Source organism: Lepisma saccharinum, chromosome 30, assembly GCF_977018435.1.
Source record: "Lepisma saccharinum chromosome 30, izLepSacc3.1, whole genome shotgun sequence".
Taxonomy (NCBI): domain Eukaryota; kingdom Metazoa; phylum Arthropoda; class Insecta; order Zygentoma; family Lepismatidae; genus Lepisma; species Lepisma saccharinum.
Window position 1 is genome coordinate 8232272 of NC_139258.1, and position 23669 is coordinate 8255940.

The window sequence follows — 23669 nt, forward strand, 5'->3', positions numbered from 1 at the left end:
TATTGTCAACTGCCATAATATTATACTCTTTGAATTTAACCTGTATATGTTGAAGCAAATACAGTAAATCTCCATACGTGTATTATTGTTATTATATTTGTTAATAATTTTCTTAAATGACAAGTTGTTTTCATTTCAGGTCCACCTTGTCTGACATAGTTGCTCAAGTGTGCTTCCAATCAACCCTCATCCTCGCCTACATTTTCCTCTTCATGTCGTTGCCCGATGGACCACTCTCATATTCGAATGAAGTAAGTACATCAATTCAGTTTATAGTCTCGGCTATAACATGATTATATTGTAGATTTTTCGTGTAAATTTGAACAATTAACTCATTCCTTCCCGCAGTTTTAATCTTCAGGAGTCGAAAATTTGTTACTTTCATCTAGGGATGTGACGAAGCTGAAAATTTACCGATGCCGATGTACTCACCGATAATTTTTGGAACCGATACAGATGCCGATATTTAACCGATTCCGATACATAAGATTATTAAACAGAAATGGGATGTTATTTTCTGCATGACAAAAATAAATTTGCTATGTACATTTCTATTGCATGTGAACCTAGAGATTTAACATTAGTAGTTAACACAAGCATTTGTTTGAAATGCAAAATAAATTCCTGTTCTGCCAGATTCAACTTCAGAAACACGAGATGTGGAAGCACTTCTGAAAGTAACCTACTTCTTCTCTTATCGCAAATCTGTTCAGCAACAACTCATTCACTGAATACTGATGCAGCAGGTATGGCCCAAGTATTTTCTCAGCACTTGCTTCAGGTTTCAATACTCATTTTTGAATTTCCAATACAACAGCAATGTACTGTTTTATTTCCGATTTATAGTTAGGTTGATCCTCTGAATGAGAGTTTGCAATAATTTTATTATAAAAACTCTACAATAATGCCGAATCATAACCAAATTTTCAATAAATCTTACAAAACTAGAATATGAAACTTGTTAGAAGGTAAAACTCTAGTATAATCTGTACCGGTTTTAATATCGGATTTTTGCCGATTTCGATACCGATGCCGATATGTCAATTTCTGCCGATTTTCATACATCGTAATCGGCTTCGGCGCATCCCTACTTTCATCGAAACCCCTTGTAGTAACTGAGAGTGTCTCCGTGAAATAACGTTGAAAGCTTGTGCAATTTATTATAACGTTAACCTGTTCCAAAGTTGCATACTTACTCTTATGTTATGTCTAGGGCCCGGGACTTTGTTATAACATAATTTTCATTTGGATGAGATCTTTACATATCTGATGAAAATCAGCCGAAATAGACAAATTTGACAAATCATTTATTGACATATTTCACCAATTTCGCGTTTTTACAACATATTTCTTCAATTTTCTTCTAATAATACATATTTCTGTATAATTTCGTAATTCTCTCGCACATAATCGGTTATTTCATATTTTTTTTCTTTATAGCTTTAGCACAACGGATAGTTTATATTGTCGATGGCAGGATATGGAAGTTACGGAGGAAGAAAGGTGCCGTCTATTCTTATTACAGAAAAAATAATACCCCATTTTTTTTTATCACGCCGACAATTGATAGCCATGCAAACATTATTGAGGCAAAATGTTCTCTGTCATTGCTGCACGGGAAGTAAAGAAGTTTCGTTATCATTTCTTTGCCTTTTTCGCTTTTCACAAAAATCAGCCAAAAGTAAAAATAGCATTAGGTACATTACAGCCCCTACTCTACTCTATCGGGTATGGGAGAAATTCGAGAGTACTGTTGTGCATATGTTTGACTTTACTGGGAATATTTCTGCATTTTTCTGACATATTTGTAATTTTTCACGACATATTTTCCAATTTATATGACATAATTACATACATATTTTACAGTTTTATAGGACATGAAGTCCCGGGACCTAGTTATGTCTAAAGATGTTGAACTAGACTTGGAATTATTTATTCGAAACTCCACGTTTCAATGAAGCAGAAGACTTTTTTATATTGTGTTTACTGGTAATAAACAGTCTTGTAGCCCAAAAATCTTTTCAGCAGGTAACGTTAGACGGAGACTATGTTTCCATTAAACATATGAATAAAGTCATTTAACTTCTGCAAAATATACCATCGATGCTAGAATACTGATGTTGATGATATAAATAATGGGCATGATAGAGACATGTTACAATGTACAATATATTTTTTAAAAAAAATAAGCAATAAGTATTTACTGATTGCATTTAAATGTAAAGGTTACAGTAGCGTGTTTGTTGGTTTGAGTTTTGAATCCACTTTATGCACAGAAAGGCTAATTGGGACTGGATATACAGATTAAAGTGGGATCCGAACCACTAGCGTCCACCGGGTCTTGAACCAGGGACCAATCAATACAAGGCGACAATGTCATCACTACGCCATCGGAAAGGCCAGGCTGTAGTAGTTTTTGATTAACTACAGTACTACATGTTATTGTTTCAATTTTATTTTCTTGTTGATATTGCTTTTATGAATTTTCAGCTTGTATACTTTTATTAACTTTATTAATTTTGCTAAAAACACTAAAAATTAATCTCTGAAAAAGTACTTTGAAGACCGCCATATTTAACTGATCAATAAAGTCTTCTTCTGCAGAATGAAGGAAAAAGAGCGTGAGATAAAGAGTCCAACCACATTCTAGATGGAAGAAAATATGTTTAGCCTTTTAAGTGAAAGATCAGTTGACAAGGGAAAGCCACCTGCTAGATTGTTCCAGAACAACTTTCTAATAGTCTGTAGGGGAGTAATGTTTGTGTATATATATCGTCCTGTTTTGTACCTTGTTACATTTGTACTTGGTGCAGAGTCTGAGGAAGACCTTGCTAGAAGGTTAAAACGTTACGTTTAGTTTGTTTTATAATAAAATAAATTTCTGCCTTGGTCAGCATATTGAGTTTTTCATATCATGGAAACAAGGCTTAATGGTGTTATAACTGTCTGCTTGAAAACACTCCCAAGTGCCTATTTATATGTCACCACACTTGTCACTAGAACGTTTTGCAGAAAGTCTTGAATTATCGTCATTTGCAGCAACGTCTTCACATATTTCTGAGACAAACGGATCAACTGGTGGACCTTCTCAATATTATGTTCCCGATCAAAGTATTCGACCGTAATAAGCTGGTGTGATTGCTAAATTACATAAATAAAAATAGACCGCTTGTTTCACAGTTAAGTTGCTATGTTACAACAATGTAACATTCACAAGATCCATTGTATAACTGCTTCTCTTTTGTTAAACTTATCACATTGTTATAAACTGTATCTTTAATCAAACTAAAAAAAAAGGTCTGATGAAGGGAGTGTGTGGTCTGCTGAACGTCGCAACAAAAACTATTTTTTCATGCTTGTAGCAGCCGTGAACTACAGGAGAAATAATAAATAAAGAAACAAAACAAGAAAATTACAAAAGTAGGAGCTATACTTGCTGCATGTGAAACTTGGTCCCTTTACATTGAAAGAAAACATAAATTAAGAGTTTTTGAAAATAAAATCCTTAGAAAAATATTTGGACCTAAAAGGAATGAGGAGACTGGTGAGTGGAGAAGGTTACATAACTTAGAACTGCACAATTTGTATTGATGTCCAGATATTATTAGAATGATTAAATCAAGAAGACAGGTGGGCAGGCCATGTGGCACGAATGGGAGAGGAAAGGATTCATGTTGGGAAAACTGATGGTAAGAGGCCTGTAGGAAGGTCAAGATAACGTTGAGATGGACCTAAAGGAAATCGGTAAGGATGGAAAAGATTGGATTGATCTTGCCCAGGATAGGGACAGGTGGAAGACTTGTGTTGCTGCAGCGATAAACCTTCGGGCTTAAGAAGGCTAGAGAGTTAGTTTTAGTTCAGAAACTATACGCATTTTAACAGAAGGTATGTATATCCTAATGAGTAAGGTTAATCAGAGGGTATACGGCATATACCGCCATATACCCTTGACTACAGCCCTGTGAAAGCACATAGTGTACATGATCTCATTTGTGACGTCATGTAGACAAAATATACATATGACGAAGGTAAGGTCTGCCATTGGCTAGTCTTCTGAGCTGAGTGAGCAAGGAGTTTGGCATGGCAGAAACTTACCGACTGAGAGAGACCAAGGACATTCTGGACTCACGCTGAGTAAACTGTATTTCCGTGTACTACCCTTTTTGGGCCTGCATGGCCGGGTGTAAGTTACCTATTATTTTTATAGTTCTGATTTTTAAGGGTATATTGCGCCGGGTCATGTTGGCTATAGGGGTTTTGGGGGTGTGTGCAGTGGTCTCAATTTAGTCTTTATGTACTGACTTATGGACGTATTAACTATTTAATTGAATGGATGGTTATACTTGAATGGGGAGATTATATATAGCTATTATTGTTGTGTTAACAAAAATGAGGTTCTTAGGTATTTAGATTGGTTATGGACAGGCGCGGAGCGTCCATGTAAGCCGTGTAAGCCGGGCTTACACTTTATTAGTTCTAGTAAAATGTATGTAATTATATGGCAAAATTCGTAAAAACTTCAAAGTTCATCTCGGCCCGATACCAGTCTTCGAGATCCTGTTTGTTAGATTGCAACACTTCAGCACCAGATGGCACATGAGAACTCCCGCCTTTTGCTTTGGGAAAGTTGTAAGCCGTCTGAATGTTGCCTTACAAATTTCTGACCGCGAAGGAGCAGTGCCTACCGTCACCCACCGTATCTGGAAGGAGAAGAGCGAGGAATATAGAGAGAAGAGCGCGTCTAAACCCTAGGTGTGTAAACCTACGGGCAGAGGCTTACAGCAGCGTTGCAAACCTCATGTTTAGAAAAAGTGTTGTTCATGGACGTCCGCAGTATTTCTTTCCACCAGGGAGGATTAAGCAAAGTATTTCTTTTTCAGGGATTGGGGTAAACTAGGTATATTTCCCTTCTCAAAATATACTAATTCAATTTGAAGTTAACATTTTTTTGCAACGCCCTTACAATAATTAACAATTTGATATGACTGAAATGAAATTGTATGTGTGAAAATGGTTGACATTCTTATTTTAGGAAGTGTCTTCTTGCCTTGCCCCTTCTGGACATCCATGGTGTCGTTTAAACTCCGAAATTATACTACATACTACTAAATTGTTCTGGGATTTTCATATTATAAATATTAATTTATAACAAAAACAAATATAAATTCGAATGGTTCAACCAACGGCATGGGTTCTACGTTATGTGAAAAGTTTGAGAAAATTCAACCAGAACGAAAAGTGGCCCTGTTGTTTTATTTATATCTCCAACTTACAAACGACTTTTTAAACTTGTGCGAGATTTAGCACCATTATGCTTGGGTTGGCTTCACTGAATACACGCCAGCGAGACACAGGTCGTGCAAGAGGAGGGGCTCCAGCGCTGTCGGGTATGAATGGTTGACTGCAAAGGAAATTTGAGCCGGTGGTGCTTCAAGGAGGTTTTTTCTTTCCAGGAACAGGGAATTCTGAACCAAAAAACTAACATGAAGGGAGAAAAGGAGAGACCTAGAAATGAGCGGGATACGGGAAAATTAGATACACATTGATGTGCTAAATTCTTGTTGTTTCTGTTTTTCGCTTGTAGGAGAGCATAAACATTAGACATATTAAGATCTCTGTTTTCCGTTTATGTATGAACTCAGCTGGTAATAATTGAGCTAAAAAGTGAAATAAATAAGTAAATAAATAAATAAATGTTAATGAAAACTGAAGATTGAAGCAATTTTACAAATTTCATGTCAAATGTGAACCAAATATTATTAATTACATAGACCGGGACTCAAACACTCTTCGAACAACGTACGAAAAGCCTGTTTATGATATTTTAGGTGCTAGATTTGCTTTTACAGTATCCTAAGAAAGCACTTACATGTCCTTTGATAGAAATTTCTGGATATATCCCTACAATTTGTGAGCATTTCTTTTATATTTTATATTGTATTTTTTTTTACTAAATATAGGGGATTTTAAGGCAAGAGAGGGAATTTATTTATATCCGAAAGGGATATTCCCTTCACAGTCCGAAAGATCACTGCTTTGAGCAGTGACCGATTTTGGATCTGGTTTTTTTTTTTTCCCCTTCTTGCTGTGTGTTTGTTAAAGTCTCGAGGTATTGCTTTTACGAATTCCATCTATTGAAAAGCGGAATGTCGTCCCTGTGCTGTGGTGTGATACAGTAGTGAAGTGCATTATGGAATAAAATGAGTGTGATTGTGCGGTGGGGTGGAGAACTTGTTGAAGACGCCGTTGTCCAGCAAGGATTTTGCTGCCAAGAAGAAACTTGTGGACATAGGTAGGCCAGTGGCGTGCCCAGGGGGGGGTTGGTGGGGGTTAAAACCCCCCCCATTGGTTTCGTCATTTAAAAAAATTCAAAGCAGAAATACATTTTATTTCATAAATTGCCAATATTGTAAAATGTTTACATTTGGCAATGAGAAATGTATTGCTCCTTCAATTACTTTTGATAATATTGGAGTTGAGTTACAGCAATGCACAAGCATTCATTCATTCCTTAGTCACTGAAAAGGAAGGAGAACTTCCTTCTCAGTATGGTCAAGAAAAGAGCCGCAACCCTTGGAATGCGAACTGAAGGAATCCCTCCTTCCCTTTCTTTCACCCACGATGACCCTCTTAGGAGAATGACCCTCCCTTTCCTGTTACGACAGTGCTGCTAACTTCCCTTTTCTTTCTTTCCCCTTCTTATACCATTTATACCAGCAGAGCAAAGTTCTGTGAGATTTGAATCACTACAATTAGTAGCAAAGTAAGTCAAAATCTTATTTCGCACCTGGATGCATATTTATTTCAAAATATCAATAATTATAATAATAATAATAATTGTTGCAGGCAGTAGTGAGGCATGGTTTTACGAAGTAGGCAATCGATGTTTTGTACAATAGCATGCCGGGAGGAAGGGAGGGATGCGTTATATAGCGCAACTGGCCCAGTCAGTTTCATTAACAAAATAAAAGCAATTAATATGCCAAAATATTATACGTTTTACTCTTGTGCTCTTTACAAATTAGATATTTTTTTCGCAACCAATTTCCAGCCTTCAGTTTATTGAATTTTCTTGTAACATGTGTGAAAGATCTCGCTTGAATTTGTGCGTAAATAATTTAGCAGTTGCCAACACTACTGACACTGACACTACTGGTTGCTGTCAACACTGGTGACGTAATTTGAGCTGGACCAAGCTGGATGCATGGTTCAGACATTCGACCGCCCGGTATCTTTCTCCCAAGTCCTGGTGTTCACTGGGGTTGTAGCGAGTTGCAGTCTGCAAGGTAGCAAGTCGAAGTGGTCGTGTTGTGTGTTACGTTTTTGAGGTGGAACTAAAGATGGATAGAAAAAAGAGGAGAAATACATTATTAGATTATTTCAAAAAGAAACAAAAAATGGAAGTTGAAGCTTCACCTTCCACAAATAGAACGTCAGAAAAGGTCGATTTAAGTTCAGAGGAATTCCATCCGAATTGCGAGAGTGAAACGTGCGAACTTTCAGACTCTTGATATTCAACAAGAAGGCATAACAGAAGATATTGCAAACCTTGTTGCAAAATTATGTCAAGGAACTGTCGAGGTAAGTGACGTTCATTATTTGATAGATATATCCATAGGCGGATTTAGAATTGTTTTTCTGGGAGGGCACAGCATGTGCTGTAAGCATACAATCGTGTGTGTGCAGGGGAGGGGTGTGCCCGCGTGTGTATGTCTGGAAGACGTGCGTAGGATGTCACCCTATATCACCAATAAACTTTCGCAGGGCGAGAGAACATTATGATGAACAAGTTTCCTCAATGATTTCAGGGTCCACACCGATGGTGGTGTAATCAAAGAGGTCCTGGGTTTGATCCCCTGTGAAGGTGCATTGCACAGTGGTACGTATCCCGATTTAAACTTTAAGACCAGTCCCGATTAACGTATCTGAATATAAAATGGACTTTAAAATCATTTACTTTTTGTTTTGTTCACAAACCCTCGAAAAACGATATTACCTATCTTATAGATCCACCAAGGTATTTGAAACCCTGGCGTCGGAGCAGTGGCACTAATGTCGCTAGTGTATATGTATGCAACCACATTATAAAATCACGGTTGGCATGGACAGTTTTATTATTTTGTAGGAAAGGGATAAAGTTTGTATTACGACACGGGATAGACTAGATAGGCATCCTATTAACTGTAAATATTCCTTACAAATCTTCTGAATATTTCTCTTGTACAAACGCAACAAATACAATAAGTAATATACGTGTGCAGTAATAAATTCATTTTCTGAAAGCATCTTTTCTGGCATCAGTGGTCGAAGTAGGGGATGCTGCCTTCAGTTAAGAAAGTTTCACAAATCATACCCCCAATTAGAATAATTTTCATATTGAGCATCCTCCACCTACTGTATTGTCTCCATGTTGATCCATACAAGGATGTACCCCTCGTATTTCCAAAATCGATCAAACATCCCCTCCCTTTTCGGCTACGAATTTGCATTTCGAGCACTGTCTGGCAAGATTTTGTCGGGCTCAGTGACAGATCCTGTGGTGCGGTACTGGGCTTCGGAGCGGAAGGGGGGAGTGGCCCCTTCAACAGTTGGTTTCGCAGTTCCATAACGTTAACATTATACAAAATTCCTCTCCATAGACCTAATATGAAAATGAATATGACACATTAATGACACTGTAGTAGAAAATGTTAATTACTGAAGGGGTTCGTATTTGTTTGTCGACTGTCAAACAAATGTTTTGACCAATAATATAATAATACAATGCCAAAAATGTACACAATATTTAGCAAAACCATCTCCACAACAAGTACAATGTTGATTGAATTGATGTTTTAAATCCACTTTATGCACAGTAAGGCTAATCGGGACTGGGCCTAAAGTTTAAAGTGAGATCCGAACTACTATTAGCCTCCACCGGGTATTGAACCCGGGACACCTTGATTACAAGGCGACGACGCTCACACTGAAATGAAACTGTGGTATCGTCATCTTACAGCAATGCAAAGACGTCTAGTAAATACTCTTGAAGCAATTGATATGTGCAGTGAAGTAATATTTCCCTGGGTAAACACACGTTTGCTCATATTATGTACGATCCCGGTAACAACAACATCAAATGAGAAATCATTCTCAACTTTGAGGCACTTGAAGACCTATCTTCGAAATACCATTTGCGAAGAAAGATTTTAAATGGGTTAGCTGCTCTGAACATTCACCGTGATATAAAAGTTACTTGTGACGACATACTGTCAGAACTCGCAGAAACCTCGATGCCTAAATTTCAGAATTTAAATTGTTGAACTGTGGTACCTTATTTATTACTGTCTTTAAGACATCAAGTAGTCTTAATCTCTTTAATGTTGTTACAATGTTGAGTGCACATACTTTTTGTTTAAAAATTATATTTGAGAAATTAAATATAAAATATTAATAATTTGGAAATATTCAAGCAGGTGCTTTTATATGATGCAATAAAAACATGAAGCATCCATAGCAAATACATTGATTGCGTTCATTGGGGGTAAAATCCAAGTATATTAATTATCTAATTTATTACAAGAAATTTGACCTGTGAACTGGAAAATGTGTTAGATTCATAACCCCCCCCTTACGAAAATCCTGGGCACGCGCCTGAGGTAGGCCCACCCCTTCCTTCTCTAGCAGACATAGTAACAGAAACGAAAAATAAAGTGCGCCGATTTTGCGAATCATGATACGGAGCTGATACTTGGTTATGCGGTTGTAAAAAGTATTCAGCACTTCTCTGTTTCCTTCTGTTTTCGTTTGTTTATTATTATTATTATTATTCATTTTATCTAACTTTGCATATTTTTTATCGATACGTTACTCATTGTGATAGGAATAACACTAACTTAATTATCAGATATCCAGAATTTTTGATTTGGTGAAAAATTCCAGGGAAGTGTTCTGAAAAAATTGGGGGGGGGGGTCGATGTGTGTGGATAAATCACTAACCATGTCAGCCCAAAATAAGCACAACGGGAAATAACCTTCATCATGCTAGGCTTACACTGTTGGAAAGGTCACGCTCCGCCACTGGTTATGGATGAACCATATGATGTATATATATTTGGAAAATATATTAAATATTATGCTCATTTGTTAATAAATATTGTATTTGACTGAATATTAAGTTTTACATTGAATAGGTTAATGCCTACTACATGATATAAAAGAAAAATTACCTTCCACTGTGCACGTAAGATAATCCTTGTCTCACTTCTAAATTTTATTATAAAGAGGAAACAAGAGAAGAAAAGGATTATACCTGGTAATAAATATTTTTATGGAATGGAAAATCAGTTACTAAATGTCGTTTCTCTCTTTATTTTTAGGACCGATGCAAGGTGACAGCTGTAGCTCTCCACTTTCTCTTCCTCTGCTGTTTCGTGTTTCTTGCTTTGGAGAGCCTCTTCATTGCCAGCCATCTTGTGAGCTTCATCAAGTGTGCCTTGTTAGAGAAGTACTTCTACTTCTTCGCATTTGGCTATGGAATTCCCTTCCTGTGGGTGGTCTTCACTGCTCCCTTCGTTCTTGACGAATACGTCAACGCTACAATGGCAAAGTAAGCATTCTGAATTGAGTTGGGGAAGTTAACCAAAGTCTGACCCTCAATGGGACTCTTGGTCAAGCGCCATATTTCGTCTTAAGGCCAAATACTTTTGTAGTTAGACGAAATGTAAAGTGTAAATCACCAACCCTGAGATATTCTGTAAACAAACCGTCTCACCGATTCGATGTATCACTGAACACGGAGACCTTCCCGAACGCATAGAACTCGCCATGTTGAAAGTGGCACTACTTCCTTCCTGTTCACATGATTATTTTTAGAAAATAACCAATGTTATAAAATATCATTATGTACACAAATCTCTAAGCTCATTGAAAGTTAAAATGCATATTCCTACAAAATGTTCACACTTATCTTGCCTTGCCATGTCACCAAGTTATTTTACGAAGTGCACTATATTTGGCGGAACAAAAATCGTTATTAGGATGCTTGTCAAAGTTTCCAACTGCAATAAATTTACGAACTTTCTTTGTCTTGTTTTGATCATAATCATCAATATATTTATTGGACTTACAGCATTGCATATGACTGTTCATGCCCATTATATATTTTATTTACATGATACAATTTACATAAAATCTACAAACAAATTTCAAATACACTCCTATCTATATCAAACCTTAGAAATATACATTATCATGTTATATCGTTTTGTCTAAAAACATGCAAGTAAAATATATTCAATTCGCATGCAAGAAAGAAGCCAAATTTATGGGAAATGATTACTGGTGCAAAGAGTTAACCATAAAGGTGAAGCAATAAGTACAAAAGAAAGAGCATTGGGTTTAAAGTGAGACGTCATTTGCGGCAGCGTATCCCACACTACAAATTGGCTGTTGTTTTACTTTACGCAATGAATCCTGTAACAACGCTGGATTTTCGTGTGGATTATTTTACTTCTATGAGTTTGCAATGCTTTCTGCATGCACGTGGGTTTGTTTACAGAAGGTCTCAGGGTTGGTGATTTGAACTTTAGTGCATTTATGCTAAGAGATTTGAACCTAACAAGCCTAACCTAACAAGGTTATGTCAGATGATGAAATACATTGCTTGACCAAGAGGGCTTTTGAGTTGGGTGCAATGAGTCATACCCAACCCCCAATTGCATATAAAGTTTCTTTATATCGCCACATATTGAGTTTTGAAAGGGAAAAATATCTTTTTACACAGTTTAGATGAAGAAATGTTCTCGAAATTGTATACTTAGATTCCCCATGAAACTAACCACATTAAGGGTTCATAAGTTTATTTTTTCCACGGTGATCTGTCCTATAAATAGCATACACTAAATTCAATTCTGCAATATATTCTTAATCCATTCGAATAGAATGGCAAATGTACATGCAAGTACCTACATAAGGGTTTTGACGATATTGTTTTCATTCTCTCTAAATGTTGTTGTAACTATGTGACCATATTTGTAACTTCCTAAATTTGAAATTGAATGGGGAAAGAAAATTCTTTGCACCATCAGTGGAGTAACTGCGATGTTAGATCCCAATTTTGTAGTTATAAAGAATGAAAAGAAATAACTTTTGGTTAATGTAAATGTTATAGTGCATGTATGCAGGCCCGTAGCCAGAAATTCTTAGTAGGGGGGGCGAAGTCAATCCTAGAGGGGGCAAATTTGTAATATATTGTGTTGCATTGGCAGATATAGCAAAGTACAGAGGGGCACTTGCCCCCCCACCCCTCCTCCAAAAGTGATAAGTAACAGGAAAGGAGTGATATCTTGAAACTCCAACGAACAAAAAAAAAGTCGAACGTCATCAAATAACAATATTTCTATAATGACCTATCGGGCTACCAAAGAATATAAAAATAAAGTTTAACATAAATAGGCTAATCGGGACTGTATCTACTTTATATTTACAGTTCAATAATGTTAATAAACTATTAATATTTACCAACAGCTTTGGGCTTCTCTGCAGAACTGATCAAGGAAGTCCTTTATAAATCGTGCTTCATAATGTTTCCCTCTAGCTTCCAGTATGCAAGATTTTTACGCACAAAGGAATCAAACGAGAATCCAACCAACAACACCATTGTGTTGTGTTATTCCAGAAAAATAGAATTAATTAAATAATAATGGTTACATATTATCTACACTTTGATGAATTGTGTAAAAATTTGTAATACATATTTTGTAGGCCTACTTGCTAAAACATTAAAACATGGGTCCCTTAGTTCACCACGGATTATATTTGCTTCAAATGAAAGACTCTTGCGACAATGTTTGCCTACTGGTTACGTTAACCATTTTGCAAAATATGGTGTTGTTGAAATACTGTGTTTGCCACCCGACAAACAAATAGGAATCCCTTGATTGATCAATGACTTCTTGGATTATATTTCATATCAAGTTTTTTAGAGGGAAATGTTGTATCCTCTTTACATTATGAAAAATACCTTCCTTAATGAGTATGGTACGAAATCGAACGATATAAGGGGCCTCCTTCGCCTTACCCCATTTCCGCGGCACAAGGTCTCTGGGCCGCTTATCGCCATCACTTTATGAACAGAAGCGTACAAACCCAAAATATAATTATATTTTATGCTGATACTGATTTCTGCCAGTCACAGAATGGCTTAAGATATATGAATAAAATTAGGAGAATCCACTCCATAGCAGAAGAGTTGACATAATTATTTGTCAAAATATTAGGTTGTGCCTGAGGTATTTTAACAGACAACGTCTGCTACAGACAAAATGTAATATAATAAATATAAGAAAATGAATAGAATATAATTTGGGAGATTTTCAATCGTATTTATTTGACTGCAGCTTTTTTGTACTTGTCATTTTCGTGAACCTATATTCATAGGGTGCCGCCTGATGAACACCGACAACTTTTACAGTGTGTATAGGACATCAAGGCAAGCAACTTTTCTCAGTCACTATTTGCTCGTCTAATTCTTCTTTCGATGTTGCAAGCAATCGAAATATGGCATCTTTTGTCCTTAATGTATGCAATCCCATTGATAGCTTCGCAGTTGCAAATGTCATTTATTTTTACTGCCGTTTAAAATTCTTAGAGCAATATATAACATGCTATGGAAAGATATCATGCGAACAATCATGGTTAAAACGTAACTTTTCCTTTATAAAATGAATATCATAACACACACCTATGTTGCTTATCATATTTGATGTGTTTGCATAGAGAAATGATTCATAAGATTTGATTGATTGTTTGATTGACTTGCATTTTTTTTACATCGCCTTTTGTGCCACTTTTGTCTAATTTGCAAAGATCGGGATGAGTGGTGATATGAAATTTATGAATGGACACTCACAAACATCCATGCCCAGGCCGGGCTTCAAACCATGGCGTCGTAGCACGATGTGTTAACCACTCCGCCACCGGGGCCGGCTCATAAGATTTGAAATTGATATTACACTCCATAAGATGCTTAGTGTAACCCGTATCAAACTACACATTTTATTGCTTTCTAACCGAAATAATAAATGTGAAACACTATCACATTTTCATCGTATTTGATAATAATTTGAGCCGTCCTACATCTGTCACTAGCCAACCTCCATGGTGGGATGGTTACATAACACTACGAAGCCAGGGGTTCCAGGTTCGAGCCTGGGCATGAGTGTTGTTTGTGAGCAGAGGCGAAACCACAAATTTTTATCTGGAGGGGAGAGGGTCAAGTACCAGGGTAAACGTGCCAATAATAATAATGATAATAGTAGTGGTGGTAGTGGTAGTAATAATAGTAGCATTAAAAGACGTTATTGTAAATAACTGTAAATTGTAAATCGTGCAAAAGAGGGTATAGGAGTCGGTGCTAAAGCATTTGTGTTTGAACAAATGATTTGAAATAATTTTTCCAACACGTTCAATTTCATGTTAGCTAATAATGGAAAACAAGCACACAAACTATATTTTTGAAAGACAGAATATGCATGACGAACGTTATTCTTTTTGTACATATGACACGTATAACTTTCATGTACAACATATATTTTACACATATACAACATGGAGCGACGTAAAATAAGAAGATACATGTGCAACATGTTAACGCCAAATTGTGTACGTATTCAAAGTTTATTTAATATATATATTATTTAAACACATTACATGATAAACTCACCCGCCAAATTGTCTCTCAAATGTGCACGTCCCACTTTTACGAGCGAAGCGAGCAAGGAAATTTTACGAAATGTATTTTTATTTGTATAAAATTTGATATCGAGGGGGCAATTGCCCCTCTGTGCCTCCTGCAAGTGCCCTTAACTGTCAGGAAGAAAAATGCAAGAAACACTTGAAAATTAATTTCATTTTGAGTATCCATTTGTCCTGCTATACTTAGATTCTGCTAGTCATGTTTCTTTACTTCAATATTTGCCTCCCTAGATTGGGCATCCGTCCAAGAGTGGGGGGGGGGGGACAATGCCCCTGCAGCACTGTGTGTGAGTGTCTCTTCATCAATTTCACGTCATCACTCATTGTCACGATTAGCTACATGTGGTAGAAAACATGAATCGCTATTACCAAAAAGTAGACTGGGGAACCAAAAAAAATATGCAGTTCAAACTTCATAGCAACACATCCAAGAAAAACATCCAAACACATTAGGCACAATTAATACAAGACTTCTTAAAATGTCACAACTGTTCTAGATACTTAAAATTGCGAGATCATTTCCCGAAATCTGAATCTGGAAGGTAATTTTTTCCCCCCAATACTGATACATTATACGGAATCCCACACACCTTCATCAATCATAAAATCAATAAATGTCTTTGTTATGTTGCTAGAGTAATAGGGGATATAATATTGTAATGAGTAGTGAGAATTCCAGGTAGGAATGTGTTGTGTATTTTTCACAGCGGGGCAGAGCAGGCTCTCAGGGGAGGCAGTTGCCCCTCCTGCCCCCCCTCTAGCTACGGGCCTGCATGTATGTCAGCAATCAAGTTCAAGATATGATTTTACTTCCCTTATTGAATTGATGGACTGGGAGCAGCTGTGCCATGTTGGAAACTACAAAGAAAGCTATTGTTATTTCATTCTTAAGAGACAATACATGTAGAAACATGGAGACGAACATTTGTCACTCAACTTCAAGATTACAATGTGCTTGGATAGGGAAGTAAATGTGGATGAATAGAAATACTCTCTTGATTGGAATTAATCCGAGATGGCTTGTACTTGAACTCATATATTTTAAGCCACGCGGATAAAGACAATTTCAAATTAAGTTCTTAAATTTTGTATTTTATATCCTTGAGAAAAAACATTTCATCATTTCCTTGCAGTTGCTGGCTCCGCCTGGACTCCACTGCTTACTACCTGAGCATCGTACCCAACGGCTTGTTCTTCGGGGCAGCCATTCTTCTGCTCTTTCTGTCGGTCGTGGCAGAGACAAAGTCCCCTCGACTAACGCCAGTTGGTCCAGGAAGGCGTGTGTAAGTCATTTACGTATGCATATACTTAATTATAAAAATATATACGTATAACTATCATGGAAAATAATTGTGCTGCCTTTTTCCTAAACCATAACTTCTGTCCGAACATCCAAAAATAATGTTATGAAGAAATTATGCCATTTTGAAGAGTAGTATATCACTCTACTGTCATTGTAGTAGACCCCTTAAAATCAACCCCAGTGTTCAAGGTGATCATTTCCCCCAACTGAGGTACAAAGGTAAAGTAAAGTACACTTTACACTATTACATGAAGCATATATAGGTGGATGTGGCTAGGGCTCCACACATTCATCGATCTCAGCCATTTTGTAGATGATGTGGTTAGCATCACGCTCTGGCCGCATTTACTCCCCAAGGTTGTCCCCAGGTATTGATATTGGAGTTGGGTGAACCGCAGAACAGGTTTATGCAGAGACAGGGCTGGAAAAATTCTGACCTTAGATTATTCACCCCGGGAATCGAACCCCTGTGTCCTACGTGGCAGTCAAATGCCCTACGGACTAGATCGTTTAATTGCAATGTCAAATAATAATTTTGCGTTAATAGTTGTTATAAATATTATACTCCTCATATTATTATTTGTATCCTGCACGTTATTCTGAAGTATTTCACTCTGTTACATAACTGCAATTTTTCAATAGTAATGTGGATCATTATTAAGGTTTTAGAACGGATATTAGTACTTACTATAAACTTCAATGTATTACTATCACTAAAATAAATATTAATGTCATACGTTGTACACTATTATACTCGTTCTATGAAATTGTTCTAGATTACAGAAGTCATTGCATATTGTAATATAATTTTGTTTGTTGGAGTGTGTATTTAAGTCCACTTTAGACACAGACAGGGTAGTCGGAACTGGACTTACAGTTTAAAGTGAGATCCAAACCACTATGTGCCTCCACCAAGTATTGAATCCGAGACCCTTGGATTAATAGGCAACATTACCACTACGTCATCGGGAAGGCCCATAATAGAATTTTATACACTGGTAGAACATCTCTGTTTTTCATAGTGGATTTTTCAGAATTGGAATTGCGAATTCCTTAAACGTTAGTTTCAGTAAAACCTGTATTTGTAAAGCTTATATTCACATCAGTGTAAGCAATTTAAATGAGAATACATGACCAATACATAGACATGTTTCCGATTTGTTGGGATTTTTTCCCGGATTGTTTTTTTGTTGAGGCCTTGAGACAGCTTCACAATTCCTTGATCGCAAGTAAGTTTCCATTGATTTGTGTCGATTATACGTACTACACTTCGTTCTTACATACGATATATCTAATACGACACAAGACAGTATATTTTAGAAAATATCTGAACTGACGGGTTCTTTTTAAATGAAGTATTACAGATATTTTTGTTTTGGACGTCAATGACGAGTAGATATCAGGTTGTGTGGCTTTTCTAAACATTTTCAGTTTATTTGTGTATAAATTTATAGTAAAACCAATACATGTATAATTTGTTCGAAAGAAATTGCTAAAGTTTCAAATTGTGTACAAATAACTCTTAAATTAAAGGTCTAGAATCCTATAAGTAAATTAGTAGATCCGCGCTAAAGGATGACAATTTATTTCACTTGCAGAAAATAAGACGTTTGATGCAATCCACAAAAATAATAATATTAGTAAAATTCTCATTTGACTACAATTTGAAACGTTTTATGTTTTATACAGCCTAAAGATTTGGCTTTGGGGTAACTGTAATGCTAAAATTTTGTTGAAATGAACATTGACATCAGTGATAATCTGGAATTCAATCTTAAATTATATAATATCCAAAATTCTATTTTCCTTCAACATTTTGTAGCAATACTGAAATTTACTAATATCCTAAATATGTGATACAGTAAAGAAAAATATGCAAACACCAATTAGTTTCATGAAGTATATTCTTAACTAATATTTAGATTTCAGCTGTGGTGTTTTTCCAACAAACTCTTCTTCCGGATTGTATCCAGGGTAATGGAATTGGTTATTGTAGTAGACAATTCACAATAATTGAAACAATGGTATAACTTCTTTCAAAAAAGTTATTTTCTTCAATAAAAATACTATGTATGCATTAAGTTGTATAAGAGTGTTAAAATGTGTGCAAGCCTTTCTTTCTTAACACTAATTCTTTCCCAAATTATATATAAAGCTATACGTATATTCTCTCTCATACCAGTACATTACATTTATATATGCAAGAATGAAAACATTATCTGTACAGTCCAGTGTGCCTTCATGGCACGGGGCTATCCTGAGGGGACTACTATGATTAATATACTAACTTTTCACCAGGTCAGATATTTGCTGCAAATGGATTTTCTTTTCAGTAAAATTCTTCGTCCAGATATATTTTCTCTGAAAATATATTGTATTTAACAATCTACATGACCTATTGAAAATTAATTGTATATTTCAGCATATACATGCACAATATGCCCCTGATAGATACTAATATTGTGTACATAGTTTGCACATCATTAAAATTGTAGTCATATTTAACTATTTTAAATTATGGATATTAATCAACTTAAAATGAGAATACCATAAACAATTAAAAAGTCAATTTTGTTACATGCTGTATTAAAAACTACAATAAAATTTCCCTTTGCTATATTTTAATTACTATTCTTCTAGATGCGATTTTGTGAAACTATTTTTAATTCCCATTTCATGTAATATTTTAACCCCTACCAATGTAACTATATTTCATAATTAAAAATTATGGTTAAAGCATTAGCTACCATTAGGCTCTTGTTATTCAGTTCGTATTTTAGAATCTAAAAGTATTGCTGTTTGTTCTAGCAAAGAAACGCTGACCAATGTCAGTGACAAAGCTTTACCCACTGTCACTTTCAGCACGTAAGTAACTGAGAGCATGTGCAATTTTCCCTTATATAGTGGGATTACTCTTATGATTATAAACACTTAAAAATAATTTTTGAAACCTCTCCTTTAAATCATGAAGTGGAAATTTATAATATACTACCTGCTTTTTTCTCGTTTGCTTTTCTAATTGTTTGCTGTATACTTCAATCGAGATTACAGCTTGAGAATCATGCATGATAAATATACTTCTCAAATTCTTACCTCTTGTGATTAATGCATGATGCATTTTCTTTTATATTTAAACGCATCATAAATATTCTCAATGCATTTGCTGGCATATTTGTCAAATAATAAACTTTTATGTATTGGAATTTTGGAGGAAATTAATTTCGACATATTGAGTCATACCAACACTTGAAAGTTGAACTTTTTAAAAGTGAATCTAGTCAGAAGAAGACCTGATTGCATTAGTTTCGTTATATTTTTTGTTTGATTTTAACGTTTTTTGATAAGGGTATTGATATTTTTATGCCAAAAGAATAATAAAGAAACTAAAATATCTCCTTGTAAATAAAATTTATTTTTTGTTATAACATGAGTCAAATTTTAACACATGGCGTACCCTGTTGAATGTTAATATTCATTGGATTCCTCTATTTTTACATACAAAAAAAGTAATGGATGGTGTAAATAAATTTGAGTACATTTTGGATTACATTTTTGACGATATTGTGTATGTTGATGTAATCACTGTATTGAATGTTAAATAATTCTTTCGACTACAGTATTTGCTTACTAGTTTGAAGTATGACTTCAAAAGAGCGGTATCTGCTGCATGTGAAAAGTATTTATTCTTAGAATCACATGATTATGTAAGTTTCTATATACTTATATAATATTATTCGGACGAAATTCATAATTAGAAATGAAATATTACCTTATTATAGGTATCACAAACGAGACTTATTTAATGAAAGAAATTTGCTTCTAATTAAGAAGAATTGAATTTTAATTTTCACATTATTTCTTTTTAGTTCTTCAAATTATAGGCCAGTCTATTGTAAACGATCCATAATAAGTTTGCATTTAGAAATGTGTGTTAAGATGTACTCTACCTAAGACACCTAGTATCCTAAATCCTTGTTTAGTGAATATCAGATTTTTATACAGTACGTGAACAGATACCAGCAATCTTTTCATATATTTAGATAACATTTCTAAATATTGTAAGTATATTGTACATTGGTAGCACGACCAGCCAATGCGTAAATGTTTGTCATGCTATTAATTTAGTTTATTCACATACTGTTAATTCTTCGGCGTATTTGCAGTGAAAAAATTGTATTCAGTGTTTAAGAGAAATATATTTCATAATATATTGTGAGTTAGGTCAGTATTCAAATTACAGTTTTCTAAGTGAAAAATGCATACAAATTCACAGTGAGTTCATCTCATCAGCGTGTCTTCATTTCAATTTATCTAGTTGTGTCTTGAAGTTCCTTTAATAATGGGTGACAAACAGAAAACTTTCTGCATTTCAAATGAATTATTGTCAATAAATTTGTCGAAGTGTGTGTTCATTTTATGTACATATGGGCTAATCGAGGCTGGAACTATAGTTTAAAGTGGGATTTGAACCACTCCGTAATGTGCCTCTACCGGGAATCAAACCTGGGACCTCTTGATTAAAAGGCTACAGTGTTACCACTGTCATCATCTGAGAGTTCCAGAATTGTTTTGAGGATACAGACAAGGAAAAGTATCCAATATAAACATTTCTATTTCATCATACTGCAATGTTACTAATTCTCGCTGTTTTACTGCTTTTGAATAATGAATTAACTGTACCTACTATTTGCCAACTAATTTTAATACTATTTCAAACTTAAATATAATTAATACAAATAAATCACTTGAAAACACATTCCGCATTCCTTTCAATAGCACTTTCTTTTACATAAATTTAGATTTTTCTGTAACATGTATTCTGTATTACAACAATATCTATTTCCTCACTCAGGATGTATCCACAAGGCGCTTCCAAGGGCGAACAAGCAAAAATAAACTACGCAAAACTGCGAAGAATATTCGCTTCCGATGTTGGCTGTATGTATAATAGTGATATTTGTCCTGGAGGTGCCAAATGCCGTGGATTTATTCATATAAGGTTGCGCTACTATTTACTTTGCTTGCAAACATGAGTGAAATCCTTCAGTGCTTTCTGTGTTCTTTGCATTACGTTGCAAATATATCACATTACTTTTTCCTTATCGCACATATTCGTTTCCGATATACACAAGTTAAACACACGCTTTTACACACACAATCAGGGCATGGATGTTCTCCAGTCTCGACTAGGATAAGATGACCGCTAAGAAAAAAATAATTGATTTTTATATATAAATAGCTACTTTCTTTAATTTGCCACCTACATTTTCAATTCTATTGAAGAAAAATAGGCAATCTTCATTGTCATTATTTATATAGTTTCCTTATTGCAGAAAAAATATTACTTTTTAATATATACAAATAATATTATCGGCATGCGTTTCAAGTTTTGACATTTGTCTGCTGAGGAATATATATGTATTTGAAGCTTTTGTTTTCTTCTAGATGGTTTTTAATACAATTAATAACAATGGCAATAGTTCTTATTGAGATTCTATTTTAATTGAACATTATTTATTGTCTAATTATAACACCATTAAGCCTTGTTTCCATGATATGAAAAACTCAATATGCTGACCAAGGCAGAAATTTATTTTATTATAAAACATAAACTAAGCGTAATGTTTCAACCTTCTAGCAAGGTCTTCTTCAGACTATGCACCAAGTACAAATGTAACAAGGTACAAAACAAGACGATATATATACACACAAACATTACTCCCCTCCAGACTATTAGAAAGTTGTTCTGGAACATTCTAGCAGGTGGCTTTGCCTTGTCAGAACAACTTTCTAACAGTCTGGAGGGGAGTAATGTTTGTGTATATATATATCGTCCTGTTTTGTACCTTGTTAGATTTGTACTTGGTGCAGAGTCTGAAGAAGACCTTGCTATAAGGTTGAAACGTTACGTTTAGTTTGTTTTATAATACAATAAATTTCTGCCTTGGTCAGCATATTGAGTTTTTCATATTTATTGTCTATTTAACCTTTAACTATTCTAACATTGCGTTTGAAGTTAGGAAATCTTCCCTTGCATCTATATGAATCTTTTACTCTCTTTATGATGTTATGAATTGAGTGAATTGCTACTGATGTAGTGCGTTTAGTTTACCACACTGCAAGATGGTCATCCAAAGAGAAAGAGAACGTAGCATTGAATCTTGTATCATGTAATAGCTTAGCTATACAATTGGTAAATTCCTCTTAAGAATACAACAATCAAACAATGTTTGAAGCAAATATTTTGTTTTGCAGAAAGTCCTGTCTATCTTTAGAGGCTAATGAAACTGTGTGTATCTTTTCAGAAGTTTCGCATAGACAAAGTTTCGAGTTACAAAAAACGACAAGACTTTTTGCAGAACCTGATAGAAAAACAATCTAATACTTTCCAATAATTGCACATGATTCTAGGAAATAAGGCAATTTCTCATTCTCACTGTACGGCAACTTTTAAACTTCAGTCATGTGGATGTATGCAATAACCTCATAAGTATCAAATCTAGCACATTGAATTAAAAATTAGAAAACTAGAATTTCGTACTAACAAATTAATATGAAACATTGCGTTTATTTTGTAGTGGGGGTTTGAATACACAATTAAGTGTCGAAAAACAACATTTATGAACCTCAATAAGCATTAACCTGAAAACTTTTAAGATCTTCGTTTCAAAAGGCTAGATTTGAAAACAGCATGTACTCACAGAATTTAGTTTCTTAAAATTGTATATTCGTACAATTACCATTCACAACCTGTCGCTTGTCAAAAGCAAAGTTTATATTATAATTTCAGACTCACAATCACATTGCTAACTCACTAACTAACTCTAACTCGCTATCCTTTTTGAATCCGAAGGTTCATGGCTGCAGCAACACAGGCCTTCCATATGTCCCTATCCTGAGCAAGATCTATATTGCACTTATCACATTGTACTTATATAAATTTAATTCATAGATGGTTTGTGCAAGGAAAATCATTGTTATTTGTAAATATTTAAAATGTTATATTTGATATTATAGAATGGTATTGAAGTATGAAGTATTTATTCTGTAAGTTGTTTAACATATGTTCATCTTTACGGTTTTAGTTCAAAATAAGATTCATTAGCACTTATTTCTTATATTAACGAACTGCAATGGATGATATTTAACTTGAGGTCATCTCCCAGTGCACTTTGGGAAGAAAAAGCATGAAGTCGGGCAAACAGATTAGCACGTGTTAAGGAAAGTGTATGAGATTCCTTCTTAAAGCGAGAAATTTTTGATATTTTATTCGTACAAATTCCTCATGTGATAATGATGATCATACCTTGAATCACTTCTGTAAATATCATACACACATTACTTATCCGGGATATTTTCAACTCAGGATTTGATCTGTATGTTTCGCTTATCGCATGTAAGTCAGACAATCATAAGAATCTGATCTGTTTACCGAAATATGGCGGTGGAGTGTGATTTCGCGCAATGAATTATGGGGGATGTTGTTCCCTGAATATCATCCATTGCGTAAGGAAATGGAAAAGACATAATTATTTCAATAGATATTCATTTGAAATTTCTCAAATAAATGTTTCCAATGTCTGATATTTTGTGTATTTTTTTAATTGGAAGAGAGATGTATTTTTTGCAA

The 23669-nt window shown here is 35.0% G+C and overlaps 1 protein-coding gene across 3 annotated transcripts in view; it reads left to right on the plus strand.

Annotated features, from left to right (window-relative positions):
* LOC145982078 (uncharacterized) overlaps positions 1–23669 on the plus strand; it is a 187355-nt gene that overhangs the window by 150649 nt on the left and 13037 nt on the right. The window contains exons 20-24 of one of the 3 annotated variants that reach the window (XM_083115674.1): positions 140–251; positions 10359–10588; positions 15870–16019; positions 18848–18904; positions 20892–21038. In XM_083115674.1, coding sequence (XP_082971800.1) covers positions 140–251; positions 10359–10588; positions 15870–16019; positions 18848–18904; positions 20892–21038 — 696 coding nt within the window. The remainder of the gene's footprint in view (positions 1–139; positions 252–10358; positions 10589–15869; positions 16020–18847; positions 18905–20891; positions 21039–23669) is intronic. The other 2 variants (XM_083115675.1, XM_083115676.1) reach the window with 2 other exon arrangements.